At 37.0% G+C, this 26,562-nt stretch overlaps 1 protein-coding gene across 2 annotated transcripts in view; it reads right to left on the minus strand.

Moving 5' to 3' along the window:
* The window catches only part of HOMER1 (homer scaffold protein 1), a 112,698-nt gene that overhangs the window by 44,017 nt on the left and 42,119 nt on the right, over positions 1 to 26,562 (minus strand). For both annotated transcript variants that reach the window (XM_037032207.1, XM_037032206.1), the window contains exons 2-5: positions 23,822 to 23,978; positions 19,884 to 20,015; positions 16,496 to 16,588; positions 2,960 to 3,099 (exon numbers count right to left, since the gene is read on the minus strand). In XM_037032207.1, coding sequence (XP_036888102.1) covers positions 2,960 to 3,099; positions 16,496 to 16,588; positions 19,884 to 20,015; positions 23,822 to 23,978 — 522 coding nt within the window. The remainder of the gene's footprint in view (positions 1 to 2,959; positions 3,100 to 16,495; positions 16,589 to 19,883; positions 20,016 to 23,821; positions 23,979 to 26,562) is intronic.

Here is a 26,562-nt window from a genome sequence, read left to right on the forward strand (position 1 = left end):
AACTAAAGATTTTCATGAGTTCATTTTTACAGCTACAGAAAAGAGAACAGGCTTCTACTGCAATTGTTAAAGCATGATCACCGTGATAATTCCAAGATATGTGTGCTGTTTATGCAAATTAGTGTTTTTAGAAATAAGTTAGAATAGCCTTACTATCAGAGTTTCTATTTGTTTATTCCTAAAAAACAAACAAAAGAAAACCTCACCTCATTTCTTCTTCCTGAGCCTGACCATGCGGTCCCTTGATATTAGTCTCCAATATGTTCAATCCTATGCCCCTAAGAGTCAGCACAGTCTATGAAAATTAAGTTTCTCATGAAAAAGAGTTTGGAGGAGCTCACATCATAATTCTTCAGAATATACTAAAGAAATGATTTTTTAATTTGTCATTTATCCTTGTATTTATATAATTAAATTTATTTTTCCTTTTTATTGAATTTCTTAGAATGACATTGGTTAACAAAATTATAACAAAACTTAAAAACTGGTTCCAAAAAGATATGCACAACAAAGGAACATTTTCTTTTTGAAAGTTATGGTTAAAAAGTTTCTGCACAGCTAAAGCAGCCATCAGCAAAATGAAAAGGTAACCCACTGTATGGGACAACATATTTGGCAATGATACATCAGTCAAGGGTTTAATCTCCAAAATATATAAAGAACTCATGTGACTCAACGCCAGGAAGACAAACTACCCAATTAAAAATGGGCAAAGAACCTCAACAGACATTTTTCCAAGGAGGACAGATCAATGGCCAATGGACATAAGAAAAAATGCTCAATGTCACTAGCCATCAGAGAAACACAAATTAAAACCACTATGGGATATCACCTCACACCTGCCACAATGGCCATCGTCGATACACTAACAAACAAGTGCTGACAAGGTTGTAGAGAAAAGGGAATCCTGATACACTGTTGGTGGGAGTGCAGGCTGGTGCAGCCACTGGGGAAAACAGTGTGAAGTTACCTTAAAAAATAAAAAAAGGAACTACCTTTTGACCTAGTGATTCCATTGCTGGGAATATACCTGAAGAATCCCAAAACACCAATTCAAAAGAACTTATACACCCCCATGTTCACAGCAGAACTATTTACCACAGTCAAGATTTGGAAACAGACTAAGTGCCCATTAATAAATGAATGGATAAAAAAATATCATATATCAACACAACAGAATTCCACACAGAAGAAAGAACTCCTACCTTTTGCAACAGCATGGGTGGAAATAGAAACTATTATGCTAAGTGAAATAAGTGAGGCAGTGAAAGACAAATACCATATCATTTGACCTTTGTAAGGAATCTAACGAACAAAATAAACTAATAAGCAAAATAGAATTACAGGGAAACATGGAAGAGACTGACAGTGATCAGAAGAGGGGGGTAGGGAGATAATAGTGGAAAGAAGGGGAAGGGACTAGTCAAAGAACAAGTATGAATGACCCACAGATATGAACAACAATGTGGGGGCTGACTGTGGGGGCACGGGGTGGGCTGGGGAGAAGGGCAAAGAGAGGAAAATTTGGACAACTGTAACAGAATAACAATAACTTTAAAAAATTATTGTGATTTTTATTATTATTATTANACTATTATGCTAAGTGAAATAAGTGAGGCGGTGAAAGACAAATACCATATCATTTGACCTTTGTAAGGAATCTAACGAACAAAATAAACTAATAAGCAAAATAGAATTATAGGGAAACATGGAAGAGACTGACAGTGATCAGAAGAGGGGGGTAGGGAGATAATAATGGAAAGAAGGGGAAGGGACTAGTCAAAGAACAAGTATGAATGACCCACAGATATGAACAACAATGTGGGGGCTGACTGTGGGGGCACGGGGTGGGCTGGGGAGAAGGGCAAAGAGAGGAAAATTTGGACAACTGTAACAGAATAACAATAACTTTAAAAAAATTATTGTGATTTTTATTATTATTATTACACAGAGAAATCTAGTAATCCTTTTAGGGGCTAGTTAACAGTCTACATATAGCAGTGACAGGTTTTTTTTATGTTTTTTTTTGAAAATTCTTATCTTAATTTCAACTAATACTACCTAGTCAGAAGTTTCCAAAGAAGCATAGAAATTAACTTTAAGACAATGACTGACATGTATTTCTTTACATTCACAACACTGTAGTTTCACAGACCTCTTTACATCCTAAAAGTACCACAGTTTGGCCCAAAATTAATGTAACTGGTGTGGAACACATTTAGGATAAATTGTAGACTTCTGGTCAAGACGGTGGCATTGGTAAACACAGCTGGGCCTCCTCACACAACCACATCAAAAGTACAACTGAACTACAGAAGAACCAGCACTCAGAACCGTCAGAAAGCACGTTGAATGGAAGTCTGACAACTACAAAATTAAAGGATAAATTGTACCTGTTTAAAGTATCAAATTCTCTTAAAATTCATTAGCATGTAGACATTTATCTTCTGTTAGTTGATATGCAAAAATAATTCTGATGTTAACATTAACATGTTCATTCTAGAAGTTTTACCCCAATAACTTGCTTCCTTTTGTGAAAGCATACAGTGAGATCACCTCTAAGACTAGAAAAGCTTATCAGAGCAGGAAATTATTTTTTAAAAATTATAACCCTCAAGAATATACAGGAAAATGGAAACCAGGTTAACAGAGAGGGCCTTTCAGTGAATGTTATTAAAAAATAAGAAGAGATTTATGATAATAGGTATAGTGTTTCACTGTAAAATGATCTGTCCTGTGATTAGCTCAGTAGCCCTTTTTCTACACAGATAAAGGAAATGTTCATTCTAGCCCATCTAAGCAACTATAAATTATTAAATGATGTTAACAGAACAGTTTAAAAAGTCTGACCTGGAATTTTCACTTAGGGTTGTTAACTTTGCAACATTTATCCAAAGCCCAAACAACTCTCCATGTTTACATATTTCACTTAATCATGATGGTTGAATTGAATTTGTACCTATGTGAAAATGGCAATGCATTCTGAGTTGGTTCAGCCCTTGACTCTGAGTTCTGTGTCACATCAGGTGTTCTTTCATCGTCTGTCCCATTGATACTTTCTGGTGTTAAAGGAGACTGAAGATCCCCGCCTGCTGATTCCTTAAAAAACAAAGGGGAGGGGGGAGGGGATAAAAAGTGTTATACTTTATTAAAATACACAAGTTCATCTTAAAGTTAAAACTGACTCTGATATATGCTTACTTATGAAATATTTCAACTGAAATTAGAATCAATGACCTAAAAAGTGAAATTTGAAGGAGAAATAATTTTTAAAGCAAAGCAAACTCTGAAGCATAACGCAATTTAGAAACGTAGTTTTAAAGAACTGAAACACTTTTGGGTTTACATAAGCAACTAATTGGTTAGAATAAAAGATATTAAAAAATTACTTGAGAAGAAGATGGCATAAAAATGTAAGATGTGATTTTATTTGAACAGGTAGGAAGAAAAGGGGGAGAGAGAACTCTTCCAATAAGTTTCAATTTTTTTATCTGCCCTACTTTTCAATTCCTAGAATTATTTAGAAATGCAATCAAAAATATGTCTATAACATATACATAATGATTTTAGTGTATTTCAGCTTTTGTTGCCTGCTACTCAAAATGAATTTATATTTTGTCACAAAATTTCCTCTTATTTCTACTTTTAATTAAGATTTGTGTTCAAGGTAAATTTGATTTATCCCTCTGGAAAATAATGGGATTTCAAATCAAGCTCAAGCTGACATTTATTCTTGCATCTTCCATTATCAGATTATCCAAATTTGATATTAAAAATCGAAACGAGGGGTCATTTGATAAACCTGTTTCCCAGCTGAGGTCCTAGCACCAGATGCTACAGAGCAGCATGGTGGACCCCTTGTGATCTTGGGGCAGCCCAGCTTTACACTAGGAATATTAGGCTACCAACATGTTAGGGAAGGAAATGAAACTATCAGTAGAGACCTGGTTAGGTATGGCCACAATTTGCCAACTTAGAAGAATGCAAGATTTCCTCAAATTTAAAAAAAAAAAAGGAGAATATGTACAATACAGGAAAATGCTTATAATTAGAAAAAAAACATGAGAATATAAGGAGGTACCTAGGTCATGATAATTTATATACTTTACATATAAATACTGCATGTGAAAAAGTGCTGGGAACAAATATAGAAAATGTCACCTTGGTGAGACTGACTTTCTTTGCGGGGTGTTTCTGGTTTTATACTACTGTATATATTTTATTTCACATATGAACAATTTTAACTAATAATACCATGATGCCATAAATTATATAAGCTGTCAAAGATTGAAAAATGACTCTGATTCCATGTTATTGCTTACCTATTTTTCAATTATTAATGGAACCTCTATTTCAACCTTTAATGTCACTCATGCAATCTTTCTCCTAAATCCTGTTTCCATGTCAACACAAGGATAAAGTGTAGGTATAAAATGACAACACAAGTTGTTTTACAACAAAGTCAAATTCGACTAAGTGAATAATGAGAACAGTATCCAAAGTGAGTCTTTCTAGGTCAATTTTGAACCATAGCAATTAGTGGAAAAAGTTGAAGCAGCCAGAAATAAACTATGTTGTCATCTTTAACAATGAATCAAAACTATTCTTTTCTAAGAAGGGCAAAATCAAACTAAAATAATCAAGGTCAGCTAAGCAGTATGCTGGCCAAGACCTGAATCAGTGGAAATGATAATAAACAAATTACCTTGTTAACTTAAAAGGACATAAGCAGCATTAGCAATTAAGGATTCACTTAGAGATTTTTGAGAACTGATTGATAATTGAGAACTGATTATTTATTTATTTTTAGACACAAAGAATTAGATAAGAGTGAGAGGAACAAAAGTAGATTAGGATTAAGAGAGAGGAAGCCCTGGCCAGGCACTCAGTTGGTTAGAGTGTCATCCCAAAGCACCACAGTCGCGGTTCAATCCCTGGTCAGGAAGAGAAGCAGCCATTTGATTTGTGGTTCTTACAACCTTGAGGAGGAAAACTGGGAGGGCTTTGAGGCAAGGCTTTGAGGCGGCTAGAAATGTTCACCCCATGGAAGCAGGAAGACTGTCATCAGAGGCAAGTTGAGAGAAAGGAAGGAGAGAGGGAAAAAGGGATAGAGGTTGCAACAATTTCAATATCTCAGCACTGTAAGTTTTTTTTTCCAGAAAACTTGAATATTAACTATATTTAACAAAAGGCATATTTAATCATCTTAGATCATTAAAATGAAAACAAAAGGCCAAAGCATGGCTTTAAAGATATATTTTTAAAAATTAATATTTGCTCATGAGAACAAGAAAATGTCTCAAAAGTACATAAATAAGGGAATAAAAAGGTGAAAAGCTCTTGTCCTCCAACCACCTCACAGGTAGCTAAAAGTATTGGTAAAACCCAGAAATTGTTACCTATGCTAAAAATAGCACTGCTGAACGTGTTTTATTTAACATATTCCAAACAACAAGTTCTTTATAATCTAACTTAAAATTTCTTCAAACTCAACTTTGTTTTCCCTTAAAAAACACCTATTCCTTTCATAAAACCAACATTTTATATTGTTAAATCAAATATTAAAATCAAAAACTTGGAGGTGTATTAATTAGATAACTTTGGAAAAAGAAAGATAATTTCTTTCTTAAAAAAGAAAGAAATCTTTCCTTTCTTTAAGAAAAGATAGAAATCTTTCTTTCTATAATTTCTTTTTTTAAAAAGATCTTATTTATTTATTTTTAGACACAGGGGAAGGGATAGAGAAAGAGAGGGAGAGAAACACCAATGTGTAGTTGCTTCTTGCGAAGCAAGAAGGTCCCTACTAGGGACCTGGCCTGCAACCCAGGAAGTGCCCTGACTGGGAATTGAACCAGCAACCCTTTGGTTTGCAGTCTGGTGCTCAATCCACTGAGCCACACCAGCTAGGACAGAAGGTTAATTTTTCTTTAGAGATCCCTGACTTCTGGTTAAGATGGAGGCATAGGTAAACATGCTTTGCCTCCTGGCACAACCACAGAGAGAATTAGAACTAGACCTCAAAACAAAAACCCAGAATTGTCATAAAATCAAACTTCATGAAAGTTTGATGACCAAGGATTTAGAGAAGCCACGTTCATCCAGACAGGTAGGAGGGGCAGAGACACGGAGACAGGTGGATAGGCTCGGACATAGGGTGTGGTGCGGAGAGGCAGCAGCAGCGGCAGCAAGAGTGGTCCCACAGTCATGTGTGGTGGGTGAAATGGGAGGGCCACCTTGGGAGCAAGAGATCTCAGCCCCAGGCCAGACACACAGCCCAGGGTTCTAGCACCAGGAGGATAATCCCATAACTTCTGGCCGTAAAAACCGATGGGGGTGGTAAAAGAAACTGCTGGATTTTTGGGACACTCCACTTAAAGTGTCCTCACAGACTTGTACACAGGTCCACCCTCCCTGGGATTCAACACCAAGGCAACAGCTGTAAGGGCACTAGTCACACAAGGCAAGTGCCAGGCAGCAGCTTTGTTCCCTCTCCAAGCCCTCACCCACACAGAGCCACAAAGTGGTGAAGAGGGTTGCCTCGCCCTTACAATTAATGAGGCTCTGCTCCACACAATTTACAGGTGCCTTTTCTACAATAGGCCACACTACTAAGATAGGGAGTCAAAGCAGCTCTACCTAATACACAGAAGCAAACACAAGGAGGATGCTAAATTGCGGAGACAAAGAAATATGGCCCAAATGACAGAACTGAACAAAACCCCCGAGAAAGAACTAAGCAAAATGGACATAGGCAACCTATCAGAGGCTGAGTTCAAAACACTGATTATCAGGATGCTCAGAGAACTCCTTGAGTATGGTGAAAAAAAAAGGAAGAAATGAAGGGTTATACTAAGTGAAACAAAGAATAATCCACAGGAAACCGACAGAAGGGAAGGAAGTTGGGATTTAAACCAAGGGTCTGGAACATAAGGAACAGAGAAACATTTAACCAGAACAAAAAGAAGAAACAATAATTCAAAAAAATGAAGATAGGCTTAGGAACCTCTGGGACATCTCCAAATGTGCCAACATCCAAATCACAGGAATGCCACCAGGAGGAGGAGAAGAACAAGAAGTTGAAAACATATTTGAAAAACTAATGAAAGAGAACTTCCCTAATTTGTTAAAGGAAATAGACATACAAGCCCAGGGAGCACAAAGAGTCCCAAATAAGTTGGACCCTAAAAGGACCATACCAAGACACATTATAATTAAAATGCCAAAGATTAAAGATTAAGAGAGAACCTCAAAAGGAGCAAAAGAAAAACAGAGTTATCTACAAAAGTTCATATAAGACTAACAGCTGATTTCTCAAAAGAAATTTTGCAGGTAAGAAGGGACTGCCAAGAAGTATTCAAAGTGATGAAAAACAAGGACCTACAACCAAAACTACTCTATCCAGCAAGGCTATTATTTAGAATGGAAGGGCAGATAAAGTGCTTCCCAGACAAGGTAAAGCTAAAAGAGTTCATCATCACCAGGCCATTATTACATGAAATGTTAAAGAGACTTAAGAAAAAGATCAAAATTATGAACATTAAAATGTCAACAAATTAATAACTATCAACAATTGAATCTAAAAAAAAAACTAAACTAAGCCAACAACCAGAATAGAAACAGAATCATAGATATGGAGATCATTTGGAAGGTTATCAGCTGGAAGCGGGTAGAGAATGGAGGAAAAGGTGCAGGGATTAAGAAGCATAAGTGGTAGGTACAAAATAGATGGAGTGGGGGGCGGGGGACGTTAAGAATAGTATAGGAAATGGAAAAGCCAAAGAACCCATATGCATGACCAATGGACATGAGCTGGGGAGGGTACTGGGTGGAGGGGGGGCAATGGGGGGAAAACTGGAACAACTGTAATAGCATAACCAACAAAATACATTTTTCAAAAAGAGATTCCTAAGTCAATACAGTTAGCCATTTTTATAGTAAATTTTTAAGGAAAAACATTATGAAATAATATTTCCTTTGATATGTGCATATACCTGTGCAAATGTGTACTAAAGTTCATAAGAAAAAACTAAAATATAAAACATAATTAAAAATCAAAATTTAATGACCTTCTATCATCTTTACAATCTTATTTTCAGAAATAAAACCACTCACATCTCACTTTGTTCTGGGGAAACTCCCCCTACATCCCATACCAAAAGAAATAATTTGAGAAAGAAAAATTACAGTCAAGTGAATTTCTGTATTAATATTTAAGAGAGAGAGTATAAGGGAAGCCAAGACTTACAGACGTGACCATGTCATTAAAAAAGGAGCCTGAGCACAGAGGCGAGATTGAGGAAGTGTCGCACCTTAAGAGTTATCTCTTCCTTTCCATTCATGAAATAGCAAGAAAGCCTCCTACCCATCAAACAAACAAAAAAACCCTTAGAAATATCCTGAATTACAACGAAAAGAAATGACCTTGGCCTTCACGCCAGGCCAGGTCTTCAGGATGGTATCATCAACCTATTCTAGGGTACATGATGGGGTAGCCCCCGAAAACCCAGAATTTATTTATTAAAAATTGTGTACTTATTCTTACATGCTTAAACTTCAGTCACCTTCAAAGTACTCTCCATATGATGCAATATACTATCAAGACATTTTTCCAAGCTCAAAACAGTTTTTGAACTTGTCAATTTTGAGGCCTTTTAGTGCTTCTACTGTTTTTTGTTTCACCTCTTCCACATGAACAAAACATTTCCCTTTGAGGACTTTTTTCATCCAGGGCAACAAAAAAAAAGTCACTTGGGGTGAATAGGGAGGGTGGGGCATTGGAGGTCATGCCTTTTTTTGGTCAAAAACTGCTAAACACTCAGCACAGTGTGGGCAGGTGCACTTATAAATCACCCATCATGAAATGGGCAAAAGCACTGAAAAAATCTTCAAAATAATGAATGGAAACCAAATGCAGCCTCTTACAATACAAGCTGGTACACTGATACAGATGGATTCCCAGAACTCCCACCTAGCAGGGAAGCCTGTACTACCTCCTTCTGGAGGACCCGCCCTCCAGAAGATAATTCTGGTTTTTGGGGGGCCCCCCTCATATGTGCTACAGCAGGAGAATGGAGTGAGGCAGGAGGGATGTGGCAGCACTGAGAGTCTCCGGTGGGCCAAACACCACCAACACCTTCCATTTCATTTCAATGAAGCCTGAAATTCAAATTCCTGCTAGCTTCATCCTTTTGGACTTAGGTAAAACATTCTTGCAAGATTCACTCTATTTTATAATCTTTCATATTTAAATGAAAATGAGACCACCACTCTTTTCTGGACAGAGAGTCTCTGATAGGAAAAACTGGTAGAGAACCTAATGGTTTTGTGTTCTTGTGGCTATGGAAATGGAAAGAAATGCTGGGAAAGAGACACAGAAGAGCAAAAGGACACATAAAGGAAGATGAGGCCAAGACCAAAGGTCTACTGACATAAGTCATTCCCTATACCAGTCACTGTCTAGAGCCGCCATCTCTGAAATCCCATTTCTGACAACAACACATTCTTATAATCTGAGTCTTTGGACTAACTCATGCTCTTTATTCCTTATGTAAAAGTGACTGATGCTAGGGCTCTACATTTTTTTTAGTACTTCAGTTTTTATTTTTAGTTTTTATTTAATCTTTATTGTACTGTTTTTCATTACTTAGTCCCCTTATACCGCTGTCCCCTGAGCAATCACCACACTGCTGCCCACACCCATGAGGACTCTACAGTTTTCGTAACCACCGGGGAGTTAAATTCTTACCAAGTCATTTGTATTTATATAATTATATAGCTGAATTAAATACTATGTAAACTAATGAAATTTGACTACAAAATTAGAATGGTTATATTAATTAAAACCAAATAAAACTAAAATAAAAAGACAACCAAATTAGGTATATATAATAATTATTACACACCATATAAAATATACTACCATATAATATAAAAATGCCAGAAAAAATCTATTAACATCATATTCAGAATTCTTTGCAAGTGCCAAGAGTTAGCTCTACTGTGAGGAAAAAATACACAGTGAATTGCAGTCATTATCGGTATAATTTATGTAAGAAAGAAAACGTGCAATTTTATTCAACAGATTCATGCCTTTTTTTGGTCAAAAAAGATTCATATTCAACGATTCATATTCATATTAAAGATTCATATTCAAAGAAAAGGCGTCAACTGTAAATCAAAATATGGATGAATAAATAAACATAATATTGAATTTTAATTTATAAATGTAAAAGAATCTTTTTAAAATAATTCTTCACATTAACGGACTCTTCAGATTAACTCATCAGCTACTGGTTCTGACTCCAAGAGAAAAAAGGGCTTGTGTTGTGCAGCTTCCCAACCCACCCTCTCCCCTTCTACCTGCTCTTCAGCCTCATCAAGACTCACCAGGTCTGGTCCACTGCAAATATTACACTGTGTCAGGCTCAGCCTGGCTTTACTTCTCTCCACACACCAGAAAGCCAATCACCTTGATTACCCTCTCAGTAGCATCATCACTTTCCGGGCTTCCTTTACCTTCTACAACACCTACCCTGTCAATTTCTAATTTCACACAGAACGAACCATCATTCCCTAGTCTTATGAGCCCAAGCTACCAAGAGCTATGAGAGAAAACATACTGTTAAACATGCTGATTAGTGCCATGAAGATAATTTTGAGCTCTGACTTTAATTATGCTCCTGAAGTGCTGAGTAATCTTTAATTTACTTATTTCCACTGGAGACTCTTCTTTTTTTCCCTAATAGATGCTCCAAACCTCTGTTCAGGCCTTTCCTCTGTGCAGCTGTCCTTCTTCTCAGTGAACTGTCTAGCTCTTCTTTCACAGAGCAAACAGAAATAAGCCGGCATTGACTTCCCCAATCTCCCTCCTGTCTGTACCTGCCCCTCCCATTTCACATACACAGGCTAATCGTTCCCACCCTCTCCCCTCCCCCAACAACAGCACAATGCTCCATCAGCATTCCTTCCTTCTATTCTTTCTCCTTCCTGATCCTTCCTTACATTTAAAAACATTTCAAGCCACTCTCACACATACAGTCTAGAAAAAACTTTCTTAGGTTCACATCCTCCTGATCACCATGCTAACTAACACTTTTTCTCCCCATGCAGAAAAAAAATTGTTAACTCATATTCTTACTAGTAAACATTTTGGTATCAGCAATAGCCTGAGGTCACTTCCTTTCATTCCAGAAACTACTTCACAATGCCCTTCCTTCACCAAGTCCACCTATAATTACAGTGAGCTCCAGTTTATTTGGGTGAAAATACTCTCAAGTCCCATCCTGTTGGAAGTCTGCCTCTGATACTGCCAAATCTTTGCCTCCAACTTAAAATGCTCTTTTCTTGACATCTGTGCTAACATTCTCTGCTGGTTCATTTCCTTCTGCTCAGTATCTTTTCCTGTAACTCCCTCAAATTTCTTAAATGACAATCTTTAAGTGACTATTTTGACCCTTGTCTCTCTTCTCTTTCTATTCTCTTTTCTTTCTGGGTGATACCATTCTCACCTACAGATTGAACTCCTATGTACCTATTGATGACTTTTTCTAACTGAATGCATTGGGGTGACATTGGCTAATAAAATTATATGGGATGCAGGCATACAATTTTATAATATATCATCTGTATATAGTATTGTATGTTCACTATTCCAAGTCAGGTCTCCTTCCATCACCATTTATACCCCCCTACACCTTCTTCTACCTCCTCCCCTTCTCTTATTGATGACTCTTGAGACTTAGCTCCAATTCCAACTTTCTAACTAGCCACAGCACATCTCTACCTGGGTGTCGATTAGCATACAAATTCAATATCTGAAGTAGGAATCCTCTTGGGAAGTTCATGCTACAAACTAAGAATAGAAGTGTAAAAACACCCAACTCCTACTCTAACACACCCTCCCTCACCCTCACTGCTCCCTCAATTACCACATTTTCTCCAAGTTCAGTTAATTTCCCCATTGCTATGTCTAGTCCCTCCTCTCTATTCCCACTGCCAATGCCTAGTAGGTAAACTCAATAAAGAAATGAATAAACAGTATCCTTAGGTAAGTAACAGCATGAGAGACACTTAAGTCTACTGTCCTCACTTTGGACAGCAAGCAACAACATCCCGTGAATTCTAGTGAAGCTTTCTGGAGGGTGTAAAGGCTGTTACTGAGGTATCTGATTCAGTAAAACCACCTCTGTTATATGATACTAAGAAAGCATATTAACTTATAGACATTCCCCAATTCTAATGGTACATTTGTGGGATAGATACATAAATAATACAGCTCAGGGTAGTAATACTTGGCTACTATAGACCACCTTTCAAAAAGTTCATTTATATGAAGTGGTACCCTTGTTGAAAATCAGCAACACTTAGGAGTCACTGAACTTGCAGTGTCCTAAGAGTTCACACAGCTCAAACCTCCGACCTTAACTGTGCGTTTGAGAACTGCAACCCAGACAGGCCCAACTGCCTTCCACAAGATTGAACAGGAAGTCACAGGGATCCTAACAGTCAGTAAAAATACACTAGTGCCTCACTGGGATAAAAACAACATACCATTAAAATAAACATTTATTATGAACACCAATAAGTCTGGAATTCATAATAAATCTAAAGAAACTTTGTTCTTCCTTTACATATACACACGCACACACATTTCACTTTCTCTATAAAGTCTTAAAAAGCTTGAGGAAAATACTAGGTTATTAAAATATAAATCAAGACAGCGACTGGAATATATTTAATGCTATTCAACATGACAATTTTAATGGGGAAAAACCCATAGCTTCTGTTGGGCCGCAGACAACCGATGGAGTAAACCCTCGACTCGATTTAAAAGTCTTAGACAACTGACAGCTAATTTTTTCCCCTAAACTACAAAGAAAAATGTGGATACAGCCTGTTCATCTTCAATGCATACTCTGAAAGAACTGCCTAACAAATAAACTAAAATGCAGTACTTTTACTGTGAACTACATACAAAATTTCAGGAGTAAAGCCAATCAAAGTCTTGATTTTATATAAAATTGTTTAAAAGGTTTTCATGGATACATGCGGAACACAAGATCTTCAAAAGAGAAGATGGTCTAAATTCACGTCTATGATTTAAAGAGGGACATGAAAGAAACTAACAATTAATATGTGATTCAACTTATTCCTAAAGATGCAACATTAAGATTATCTGACATGATGGCACATTTATGTCAAGTGTACACCTCAGCTCAGGAGTCTAAGAGTGGGGAACCAGATACCCTTGCTCTCAACATCAGACTCCTTTCGTCACAGACTTTCAGAGAGGTGGTCTGTCTCTAGCACTGCTTCTCAAGTCAACGGCATCAGCATCTCCAGGAAACTTGTCAGAAATGCAAATTCTTGGGCCCCATCTCAGTCTTACGGAATCAGAAATTCGGGGGTGGGAATCAGCAATTTGTGTTTTAACAAGTTTTCCAGGGGATCCTGAGGCTTTATGCAATTACAGAGTCTGTGTTTTTCTAAATGACCGTCCAAGGCCAGACAGGTTTGCACGGGATTCGGGCAGAGAAAACTCGCAGAGAAAACTCACAGAACCGCCAGGATGTCTGACGTGCCTTTATTCTGGGGTGGGGCGATCCACACACGCCACAAGCCACATGTTGCACTGGTGTCCCCCGAGGAGAAGTCCTGACTCCCTTATATTCTAAGTGCACACAAAGCCGGCAGGTGCCAATACTGAACTTCAGGTTATATAACAGCTTCATTCTACGCATGTGGACCCTACTCAAGGCCATGTGCACACTGCCAAGCCACAGCTGCCCAGACATCCAGGCGAGGGGGCCTGATGCTTTTTCCCTACAGCAGCTGCTAACATTTATCAAACATTTACTATCTGCTAAGCACTTTGTAATCCTCATTTAATTCTCACAATAACCCATTTTACAGATTTTAAAAAAATAGTAACTTGCTTAAGTCAGAAAAGTAGTATGGGCAGATCTCAGAGTGAAAGCCAGACTCTACTGCCGTTATCATATGACACCGTCATAATGCCATTTGTCACAATGACATTGTCACTAACGTACTTATTCCTCCCAACCATCCTATAAGGCAAGAAATTTAATACTCCTATTACAGTGTATAAGCAATTCTCACAAGATCACAGTGACAGAAAAAGGATTTATGTCTAAGCCTGTCAGACTTGAAAACCTGTACCCTCACCCAGTTTGCTATCCCTCCTCAAATAAAAACAAGAGCTATGTCCAACCAAGCATGTACTGTTACCGATGATCCCATTTAACCTCCTGATCCTGTTGTTGAATTCCTAAGTAATATTCTATTCTCCAGGCAGAGCACTAATTTGGCAGACTGGGTCAAACCAGTGAGAACCAAGTTCTGTTGTCTAGCTGAATAGGAGCAGAATGGCCAGTGCTCAAACATTTCAAACTAAAACAAACACTAATGACATATACAATGGACTGGCGCAAAGAGGGGAAAAAGGAAATGCTCCCCCTACTATTTCTCTGGCTCTGTGCATTAAATTAACAATCAGAGTTCAAATATTTTGAAAAGAGAAATTAAAGTCAGCATATTTTGGCTCTCAAAAACTGATGAATTTATGATATTTCTTTATTCCTTACATTTTATACCATTATCCAAATAAAAATATCTTTGATACATCCCTGTAACGGAAATAAAAGTAGAAAAATATTCCTTCCACCAAAGTGGAGCAGGTATGACCAATTAAACAAAAACAAGTGATGGTTAGAGAAACAGAAGTGAAGTACAATGGCCAAGCATAACCCGTCCACTGTTACTGGAGTCATTTGAGTATTCTCTTACCGAGTGTGCTGCGGCACCCTTCTGTATCACTACAATCAACCATTCCCCAGAGGGACTGTGAGTGAAGTTCCCAACGTGTACTGGTACGAAATTTTAAATGGGATTCTATGGTTAAAATGTCTCTGTACCATCACAGCACTTAGGGAATACAGAGTCAAGCAAAATTTCAAAATGATCATTCATGTTATTCCAGGTCACTGTTAATACAAAGGAGGTATAGTGAAGCTTCAACCCAGAGTACACCCTTAGTCTGTGAGGAAATATGCACTTCAAGCATAATTAACAAAGCTCTCCTTTCCTTTAAAAAATAATACAAAACCCCCAAACTCTTTATAGCTCTAGGGTTTGCCAAATAGAATTTTGTGCCAGGGTGGGGAACAAAGTGAAGAGAGAAGTTTTCTAAAATGTTGCAATCACTTAGCTAGTCACTGAGTGCCAAGGCAATTCCTATTTAGTTCCTCAAGAAAGTTTTATGTAAATCTGCTACTTCTGACGTTCCAGAGAAACACTGGTTACATTTGATCTTCTAACCTGAGTAAACTTTGAAAACAACTACGATAGAGAAAAACTCAGGACACACATGAACTCTACTCTTAAGAAGACAATTAAAAGTTAACTTTAGAAAAGCCGGATATTAAAAAGCAGAAATAATTGGCACTCTTTATGAATCATACTATGTACAATAACACCTTTGTAAAAGTACTGAAATATAACTATTTAATGAACTTCACTTAGAGATGTAATTAATTTCCAACTGGAAAAAGATTATGATGCACAACTAATAGGTATTATTACCTCATTTATCAAGAAAAAAAGTGATACTTGCATAAAACCTATACCCTTTTGGTCTTAATGTTGAGCATTAAGATGTCCCAACTACCAGATTTAAATACACTTTAAAATCAAGAAGAACAAACTCTACTGTTACAGTTTTATATACTCTCTTCATTGTATGATGCTTTGACATCTTAAAAAACCTTTTTGTCTAGCCAAGTTTTAGAGATAGCAAGGGGCTAATGTAGGAGCTTGCCTTTGATGTAAAACTCAGGAATCCAGACCCACACATCCCATGCACCCCAGGAGGCAATACTCCCCTGCCTCAATCATCCCAGAGCTTGGTGCAAGCACTAGGCACTACCCGGGAATTTACAGCCCACAGAAATTACTCAAACTAGCAAGTCCTAAACTGGCACCCTGCCCTGCCACTCCCATGGGAACCCCAGTATAGGCTCTATCCCTGGCTTTCCCGTGCCCCTGCTTTCTGCCTCCTGACCGTGCTGAGCCTTCCCCGTGGGCCTCCTGTACCTAGAACCTGTGAGTATGGTAAGCTTCTGTCTCCCTGAGCTTCTCCTCTAGTAGCTGTTCCTCAGTGACCATCACAGAACACAGAACATGACACAACAGGCCAATCTATGCTCTATACATACAACTGCTTTTAAGTTGTATGCGCATTTTAAAAAATCCGAGTTCTAATTGCTAAGGTAACCCCTCCCCCTAATCCAGATTCTAGTAGACACTGGCATATAGGACAAAAAAAATTTTCTCCACTGGTACAGATGAACTCAACAGTATATTTCTATGTCCACTTTGACAATTACCTTAATTTTGCCATGATTTGCTTAACTCTGGCACAAAGAATACCATCCAAAATAAACAAGGCTCATAAATAAGAACAGAAATGAATACCCACCTGTGAAGGTGTACTGGTAAGTTCCATCTTTTCTTGTGATTTCTCCTTTGCGAGTCGAGCAGCCTCTTTAAATTCCTGAAACTTTTCTGCAAACTGAATGTATAAAAACTATATACATTAGCCAAACAAAAATAAGTCGCAATACTTGCTTTTCCTTAGTTTTATTTTCTCAATAACTGACTCTTCTACAAAGCAACCTACCCCCTTAGATCAATTACAAGTGAAATATGAAAGTGGCAGAAAAGGAAACCAAATACCAAAACATTTGTACACTGTAAAGCACTGTGGCAAATCTCATTCAAAAACACCCCAATACAACTAAGTTAGAGTCTGGTGTCAGCTAGCCTACTCTGCTCCTCCTCGGTTGTTCAGATGCACTTTGCTAAGACCAAGGTAGAGGGAGTACAGGTTAGAAGTGGACTAAGTAAAGATGGGTAGACTGTGTTTATCACAAAGAAAATTTAGCCTCTTAAGTATCTACTCCTAGGCATCTCATTTGGAGCTCATTTGGAGCATGTTTTTAACTTTTACTATAATACAAACTCCTGTATTATGTAAGATACTTTATTTTCAACAATACCAACAGCAACATTTACTATTATCACTAACTAGCATTAATAAAGCTTCATTTCTGAAGATCCCTAACAGCTAATGCACAGCAGCAGAAGGAATATTATGTCTCCACAAAGGTCTTTGAGATTAACAATTAAAAAAATAAAATACCTATTAGAGTTGGCAATAAACATGAAATCATAGCTCCCTCCTCAAACTCCCTCATTTCCATCTCAGGAAGAGGGGCTTTGGTAGGGAAGGCCCCTGGCGCTCTGACCTGCCTTTGGGAGACGGAGGAGGGTCCAAACTAACGGAGGAGGGTCCAAACTAACGCTGTCACTGCCGCCTTTCCTTCCTGCCTCAAACCCTGTCACCCCTGCCCACGACCTGTAGACCCGGGAACTGAGTCTGTATTGCTACACTCCTCTAGCTAAGCAGAATATCTCCTTACAGAAATACATCTGAATACAAGTCTTAAAAGGTCCTATCCACATTAGTGGAAACAAAATAAAAACAAAACCATAATTAACTTCTCTTCATATAATCTGTATTACAGAAAGTTTTTCTTAAACGAATTTAGCATTCCAAAGTAGTTAATGTGTAAACCCCTCCTCAACTTCATAAAGACCTATGCTATTGTTAATTTTTAAAGGCTTAGGTTTCCAGGGTAACAAAATGCAACTCAGCAAGCACTATAAGCACAGATGTAGTTCTTCCGACACGTTTATTCCGATACTGCTACTCTCCCTTACTTTCAAGTTGCCTTTGTCTCGAATTGCCTTCAGAGCCTCTCCACCCTCTTCCAATGCTTTGCATTTATTTATGCATTTTGATGATAAAACAAGCCAGAAAATTTACATGTCTGCATCATTTATGTAAAATATTATAAACTCCTTTGGGCCCTCTACAGTCTATAAAGCATCAACATTAGTCTTCAAGAGAGCCTGGAAAATACATCATGATTTTGTCATCTTTGGACCAAAACATCCTGAAGAGATGGTCAGCTCTCGGAGCCGAACCCAGTGAACAGGTGAGCTAGCCGCGGCTCTGAGGCCCCACGGGCTGTTTCCTGAGAGTCAGTTCACACCTAAAACACTAGGATTCACTGCCAAGAGGATGGTCAAAAGCATATGCTAATTTAAGAAAGAAAAATAACAATTTTGAAATATAAAAGCCATTTCAAGAAAAAAAGATCAAGTGAGGAGAGACAGTATAACTGACAGAATTTAATAAACTATTCCTTTATTATATTAGCTACTTTCCCAGAAACCCAAGAGACACAATGAAAAATGTAATTTACAGTCAAAATTACTTAGACTGAAAAATCATTTAATGTAAGTTTATTTAAGATATTAATCCATAATTTAGCTACCCAGTTGTCAAAAAATCAGAAAATGGAATATAGTTATAGTTTTAATTTTTTGCTACAGTCTTGAATAGATGGTTCCAAAAGAAAAGTTCCAAAAGAATTCTGAGTGATGGCAAAAGGATCAGAATAAACGTGTAATTTCCTAAGGGAATCAGTTCACGGAGGGACAATGCCCAACCAAAGGTGGATCCCTGTCACACTGAAACACTCGGAAGGTAAAACTCACACCTTCACCACAGTTCAAGAAATGTATTTAGAGAACTAGATGATGTAAGAGAAACCAAAGCAAGTAACACTTCTTTGTTTTAATTATCCTACACGGAGTAACTTAAAATTTCCAAGGCGAAAGTTAAAAGTCACTAAATTGAGCTTTAAACTACAATTTGTTATCAAAAACCTAAAAACATTTGAAAACAACAGTGTTAAGGAATGTTTACAGCTAAAACAAAGGGAAGCAAAGTAGATCATTCCATATTTATTTTACAAATTCTTTCCATGTGACATCCACTGAACTATCTAATAATAACCTCAGTTAATTATATTCACAGAAGTGTAAGACTTTTAAGAACTCATTTATAAGAGCCTGAATGACTTGAACAATTTAAAGTCTCAGTATACCAAAACACATATAAAGTGTTTCAAATGTAGGATTATCCTTTTAACTGAATACTTCAGAGAGGTTTTCAATATAAATCTTTGGGTCTAGTGAGCACAAAACTTAAAGAAGAAAAATGAGTAATACACATCTCCCTCATCATTTTAGTATCCCGAGACTGTTTCCTTTTTTCCTCACATACACTTTCCATGTGACGTTCATGGAACTCAAGGTGCTGCTGGCACAAACACTGCATGGCTTTGGTTTACAGGTATGACAACTGTTTTACTTCTAATATTTAATCTGGTGATGCTCTGTATTTTATTGGTTCTTCTGACCATAGTAATTCACTTGGTCAGTATGTTCCAAGAACTCCTCATAATCTATACTGATTGCATCAGAGAGCTTAGAGTAATTCTCACCCAGACAATGCACAATTTTCCCTAAATATAGTAATTTATATGAGCCTACTGTCATGTCAAAAAGCTGAAAACCGTATCACTATCAGCTGGAATTTTCACAATCAGAAGAGCTTGGTGTCTACCCATCCTGCAGACCATCTCCAACTAAGGGTATAAAGTCATGAGCAAAGTCCATTCTGAAGTGATAATTCCTACCTTTTTATTTTGTATCATACACACAACTAACCGTGCAAATCCTTCTCAATCAATGGTGACTATTTTTAATGTGTGCAATGAGTTTCCTAATTGACAGTAGAATCCAATGATCCCTTCTTGCTCTAAAGTCACTGCAGTTCTGAGAATATTAAACAAATTTCTCCTGTATTTTATACTCTCCATTTGCTACTACATATTTAAGACATCTGAACAGAAGATAAAAGATTTCCACTTAGAACTTATGAATTAACTTACTTTTGAAAGATGGTGCTCAGAGGAGAACCCCAGTCCATAAACAGTGTTTGCCCGGCTATCGGCCCACTGGCCGAACTTCTGAGATGTTTTAGTAAATGTCATATTTGGGGTGATAGTGCTATTAATTATTGCCTGAAAAATAAAACAAGTTGAGTAACCTTCCCCAAAGTAGCAACAGACATTTAAACACAGGACTATTTAGTTACATAAAAACTCAGGATTCTTAATGAGCTACAATGTTAATATATAGTTATAAAAATAGTTTATATTATTGCAAGTCACAGTGTGGAAATAAAGTACTAGAAATATAAACATAATGGCATTCTGTCAAAAATTTCAATACTTAACAGTCAAAGTAAGTTTCCTTATGATGTAAGAAATTTAAAGAGCTTGCAATCAGTTTCTTCCCTTTGAATACTTAGGATAAATATCGTAATTGTTTTTGGTTTGTTTAAACATCTATTAATTTTTAATAATAGTCACTAAAAGCAAGGGAGTTTTAATAGTTGTTTCTTTAAAAGAAAGGCCCCGCCCTCCATAAAATCTTTCAATAATGAATACATCAATAGAACAAATTCTCTATTTGTACTAGTTTCCAAAAGCAGACTTACCTGAAATACATTATTATACAGAAAAGACTTTCAATCACTTAGTACTTTTTCCTTTACTCAAGGGAAAAACAAAACCCTACATATATACTGTCTTTCTTTCTCATAAGGTGGTATGAATTCATGATATTGACAGTCACTATCTTTTTTCCTATGTTTGCATAAAAACAAGTCAGTATTATCTGTGGTTGCAGGCACCCACTCATGGTCTTCCAAGTACCCCCTGTGGGTACAGGGGGACTGCTGTATTAACAGATGGTAAGAAATCATTTGGTTATTTGACTACTTTACTGAGTGCCTATTTAATTGTCAAGCACAATTTTACAAACTTGAGATATAATGAGGCAATGTAATTGTGCATCACATTCTAGAACAAGAAGAGTCAGTTAATGAACAAGTAATTTCAAAGAATGGCAACTGCTTATAAAGACTATAACACCAGGATGTGATAGAGACTGAAGGACTAGAAGACAAGGATGACTGGGTACTATTTTAGATCAGATGGTCCCTGAGTGTTCCCTGACGAAGGCACATTTGAGCTGGGATCTAAGAGTTTTCAAGAAGAGAGGGGCATTAAACATGGGATCCTAGTAACTCAAAAAGTGAGGTAGCAGTAGGTTTTACAGACATCTAAGAAAACAGAACTATGTGCTGTAGGTCACTGACTTAAACAGTTTTAACTGTTTCAAATGAACTTCTTTCTGCTTTCAACTTTAAGAGTTTCACTTTAATTCCCACTCTGAACCTTTCCTTAAAAAATTACTTATTACCCTGGCTGGTGTAGCTCAGTGGATTGAGTGCTGGCCTGCGAACCAAAGGATTGCAGTTCGATTCCCAGTCAGGGCACATGCCTGGGTTTCAGGCCAGTTCCCAGCAGGGGACTCATGAGAGGCAATCATACATTGATATTTCTCTCCCTCTCTCCTTCCCTTCCCCTCTAAAGATAAATAAATAAAATCTTTTTTAAAAGTATTTATTAGAAAAATTTATTTTAAAGTAAAGATTTTAAATAGATTTATTTTATTTTATACTTTTTTAAAGTATAAAAAAGTATTTATTAGAAAGTATTTATTTTAAAGATTTTTTAAAATCTTAAAAAAGTATTTATTCTTTGAATAGAATGCTACAATGAATCCATTTAAAAGAAAAATTTTACTTCTATAAAATAAACACATCTCTCTATCCCAAAATTCTTGTCCTCTCCAGGAAAAAGAGGTATAAATGCTGTGTCATTACAGATCTTGTAATCCTGGCCCTTGGCCAAGGTGATGTCCTGCAGGAATGATGAGAAAAACTTCAAGTAAACTTTATATGCACCTTAAAGGTACTAAGTGAGAACAAATGGACATTTTCCGGCCAGGGGCACCTAAGGCCTTTCCACCCATCATGTAGCGCAGAAGGAGAAGACAGGGTGGTTGAGAAGAAAAACACTTGTTTAGCCTCATCAAATAAACCACTACTGCTTATTAAGAAAACAACTCCTGCAGGAAACTGCAGTAGTTAACAGCATCAGCTGAGAAAAGTAACTGGAAAAGGGAAAATGTGATAGAAAAATGTAACTGCTATAGAGGGTAGATTTATTCAAAGAAATAAACATTTTTTTCACAGGAGTTACTTAAGAGCCTAATAATTACAAGCTGCAAAGTATATTCAAAAACGGGAAATGCCAGAAGCCACAGTTCATACTGCCTCAGAAGGAAGAACAGAGGATTATTTAATCACACCTGGCTACTTCAGTGAAACTTCACTCTGTAGACCATCTAACTCGCCTGTCTAATAAAATGACACTGTGGTTTGGGCCAAAAGAGAAACACATGTTATAGAGAGATGAAGGCTTAAATCAGAGAAAAGAAATAAATTAACCACTCTAGAGTCTGAATTAATAATAATTAATATCTGTTAATTTCACTAAATAGTTACAAGGCACAAAAAATTATTCCTCATTAAAAACCTTCTCAGAAATTAACTATTACCATTTCTCAAGTCCTTTAAATCCTGCAAATAAAAATTAAAATAGGATTAATTATTCAAATAAATACATATTAGTCACTAATGTACCAGACCAAGTACAAATAGGCTCTTGGGTCCTATAATCTACTTAAGGAGATAAGAAATGAGCACATAGAAAAGAATGAAAGTTAAGCACTAAATTAAATTATCTTTTATTCTGCCAAACTGCTATCATGCATAATTAATAGGCTAATATTAATAATGATAACAATAATAGTATTTGTATAGTGATTATTATATACCCTTGAAGTGCTCTGCCTAAATTAAATTATTTAATCTTCACAACAATCCCATGATACAATGATGGAAGTAATGTATTAGTTCCCTTTTGCAGACAAGAAAACTAAGACATTAAATATCTCACTGTAGGTCACATGTCTACTAAGTAGTACAGCAAAAATTAAAACCAGACAGGCTGACCATACAGTCTGTGCTCTCAGTCCCTGCACTGAACTGCCAAAATTTCTGGAGATAGAAAGGCCTTATGGCTTCACAAAAGCTTAAAGAGAAAGAACAGAGCCTTCATTCTTCTACACACACCTTATATCCAGAATCTGATGTTTGGTATTCCTTTATCTGCTCGTGTTCAAAATTCACTGATCAAAAAGTAGACTTCCCCCTTTTGAAAGATGTGCTATTTATCCGGCACTGATCTAAGTGTTTTTCCCCTAATTTATTCCTTACAACTACAGGACTGAGATGAGAACGATGACACTCAGAGAAGTACAGTAACTTGCCCAGTCAAAAACTGAGTAGATGGCAGAGCTGAGATGTGAATCCAGGTGGTCCATGCTCTTAAACATTAGACTACCTGCCTCTCCTAAAAATAAAAATGTAGGTCCTGCCCATACACTTCTCTTCAGAAGAAGGGATGCTCAGAGTAAGCTTCAGTATTGATGTTGATGGACTTCATACAATTTAGGATCTCAAATGGCACACTAGTCTACCTAAGCTTCTAGGTAAAGAATTCTAGTTCTCACTTGACTGCATGTTCCAAGAGTGCAAACTGTCCACTGTGCTTACACTATATTCCTAGCACCTAGGGTAATGCTTGACATATAACAGATAAGCAATGAATATTTACCAAATAAACTGACCTCAAATTTATAGAATGTTTTGACATGTAACAATATAAATAGGTAGTTAATCTAAGTAATTTAGTAACCAAAAAGGCTGTTCAAAAATGATTAATTTTATTTCTTTTTAAAGTTAAGTTTTAAAAACTCAAAAGGAAATATTTTAATGAAGATCAAGTACTTCTAAAACTGAAATGCTATACTTTAAAAGCAAAATTGCAAGATTAAAGTAAATGTAACTTACCTTTGAGCCATCTAAACTGATTATCCTATACACGTTTCTTGTGCTGTCATAAAAATAAGACACAGTCACCGCATGCTTGCTGGTGGGTACCCAGTTCTTCTTCGTGTTTGGGTCAATCTGGAAGACGTGAGCACGGGTGCTGAAGATGGGTTGTTCCCTGAGGGGCAGAAAAGAGAATTACAGACTGAAGGCAGCCAAGTTTACTCCACAGGACAACAGAACATGAAAACTCTAGGATGTCTCCACTTAATCAAAAACACCCCTCATTCTGAAGGCAAGACAAACATTCCTTAAAATTTGAATATTCTAAGTATTTAATCATAAGCTTCTTTAAAACAATTACAGTCAGTCCTCATGATTTGAACATTCTGTATTTGTGAGTGTGCCTGCCAAATAAAATGTATCTGTAACTCCAAAAGCAATACATGAGGTACTTTCTGAGTCTTTCGCAGTGGAAAAATGGGTGTCATATGAAGCGCATGTTTCCATCTGTGGCGGATGAAGGCAACACTCAGCCTTTCTGTTCAGCTCTCATATCATAACGAAGAGCCCTTTTAACGCAATCTAGTTGGTGTCACATGTTTTGCATTTCTGCGCTTTTGGCTGGTGCTTTCACTGTTTAAAGCGACCTCCAAGCACAGTGCTGAAGTGCTATCTACTTCTGAGGCAAGAAGGATGTGATGTGCTGTATGGAGTAAATCTGTGTTACATAAGCTTTGCTCAGGCAAGAGTCACAGTACTGTTGGCCAGGAGTTCAATGGTAATGAATCAGTAATATATATTAAATAAAATGCCTTTAAACAGAAACATACATAAAACAAGCTTATGTATTGATTGGTTGATGAAAATGCTACGACCAGAGGTTTGCAGGAAAGTAACTCTGTATTCCCATGGGAGCAATGGCTCAAAATTCGCTAATTCAGTGTTCATGGCGCCTTTAGAAGAAAATAAATGGGCTGAGGAGGCAAAGGGAATGGGGGCGGGGGAGGGAAACTGAGACAACTGTAACAGAATAACAATAAATAAGAAAGAAAATAATTATTGTGAATAATGTAATTGACCCTGTTAAAATAGAAATCTTCTATTTGACTCTCACTCATTTTTACTCATTTAAAACTACATTATTCTGGTAATAGGTAAATAACTTACATTATTGAGAAAGTTACAACAATACGATCTCTATTATACTGAAAAATGTATGGAAAACAAAATAGTTCACTACAACAGTAGCTTTCACTAAGGCCCTTTAAAGGCCTTAAAGATACACCATAGAAATTTAAAAAAATATAATTTCAAGAACCCAAGCCATTAAAATACATATACTTAAAATAGGATCATAAGAGATCATATTTTACAGCCTCAAAAACAAGTATGAGATTATCTGTATATAAGAGAAGCATTATAATGAAAAATTCTCCAAGTTCGGAATAAATTTCTTTCAAAAACAGCAGTTCCAGGCTTTTTTTGAAGCCCAAGTAGCACAACACCTTTCTTTCCTAAAGCAGCTTAAGTTTAAGAAAAACCTTGGTATTATTTCATATTTAAAATTAAATTAAAACATTTTAATTTTAACGGAAAGTATGAAAAAAAAGAGAACTTAGAAAACAGGCAAAGCTAGTCTGGTCTTTGACAAGTTGGCTCCCCAGGAAACAGGCCTCCCGTGGTCCACACCCGTCCTCGGAGAGCTGCTGTGAGGGGCAGGGTGGGGGGGCGGGGGGAGGATGCCTTCTCTGCAGGTAGCCTGGCTCTTCCCAGTTTTATTTCTGGAAACCTCCATAACAACTTTTCTCATTTAAAAAATCTATTTAGAAAGAAAGTGATATATTTTNAGCCCAAGTAGCACAACACCTTTCTTTCCTAAAGCAGATTAAGGTTAAGAAAAACCTTGGTATTATTTCGTATTTAAAATTAAATTAAAACATTTTAATTTTAACGGAAAGTATGAAAAAAAAAGAGAACTTAGAAAACAGGCAAAGCTAGTCTGGTCTTTGACAAGTTGGCTCCCCAGGAAACATGCCTCCCGTGGTCCACACCCGTCCTCGGAGAGCTGCTGTGAGGGGCAGGGTGGGGGGGCGGGGGGAGGATGCCTTCTCTGCAGGTAGCCTGGCTCTTCCCAGTTTTATTTCTGGAAACCTCCATAACAACTTTTCTCATTTAAAAAATCTATTTAGAAAGAAAGTGATATATTTTAATTCCACTCCCTGGAAAGTGACAGAAAGTCATCATTTTTGGCTTTAACGTCATCTTATATGGATTCCTTCAACAAATATTAACAATCCAGCAAGGCACTGCAACAGAATAAAAAATTCTTCTGAACTGGGAATAGGGCTTATTCATTCCTTCTTTCTCCATCCTCAATCCTTGACTTTCAGTGAGGTTGTGCTATGCTTGAGTTACCGTCCAAAAGTGATGAAACCTCTAGTTATCTTTTTTCATCTTTTAATTATAGTCCTAAGGCCCTGGCTGGTGTGGCTCAGTGCATTGAGTGCAGGCCTATGAACCAAAGGGTCACCAGTTCAATTCCCAGTCAGGGCACATGCCTGGGTTGCAGGCCAGGTTCCCTGTGGTGGGTGCACAAGAAGCAACCACACACTGATGTTTCTCTCTCCACCACTACCTTCTCTCTAAAAATAAATAAATAAACTCTTTAAAAAAATAAAGTCCTAGGTATAAGTGTAGTTGGTCAACTGAGTCTGATTAATTCCAATTCAATGGGAAATCTATTCACACAAAACTGTATG

The sequence above is a fragment of the Sturnira hondurensis genome, unplaced genomic scaffold, assembly GCF_014824575.4.
Source record: "Sturnira hondurensis isolate 20B ecotype Veracruz unplaced genomic scaffold, ASM1482457v3 Scaffold0021354, whole genome shotgun sequence".
Taxonomy (NCBI): Eukaryota; Metazoa; Chordata; class Mammalia; order Chiroptera; family Phyllostomidae; genus Sturnira; species Sturnira hondurensis.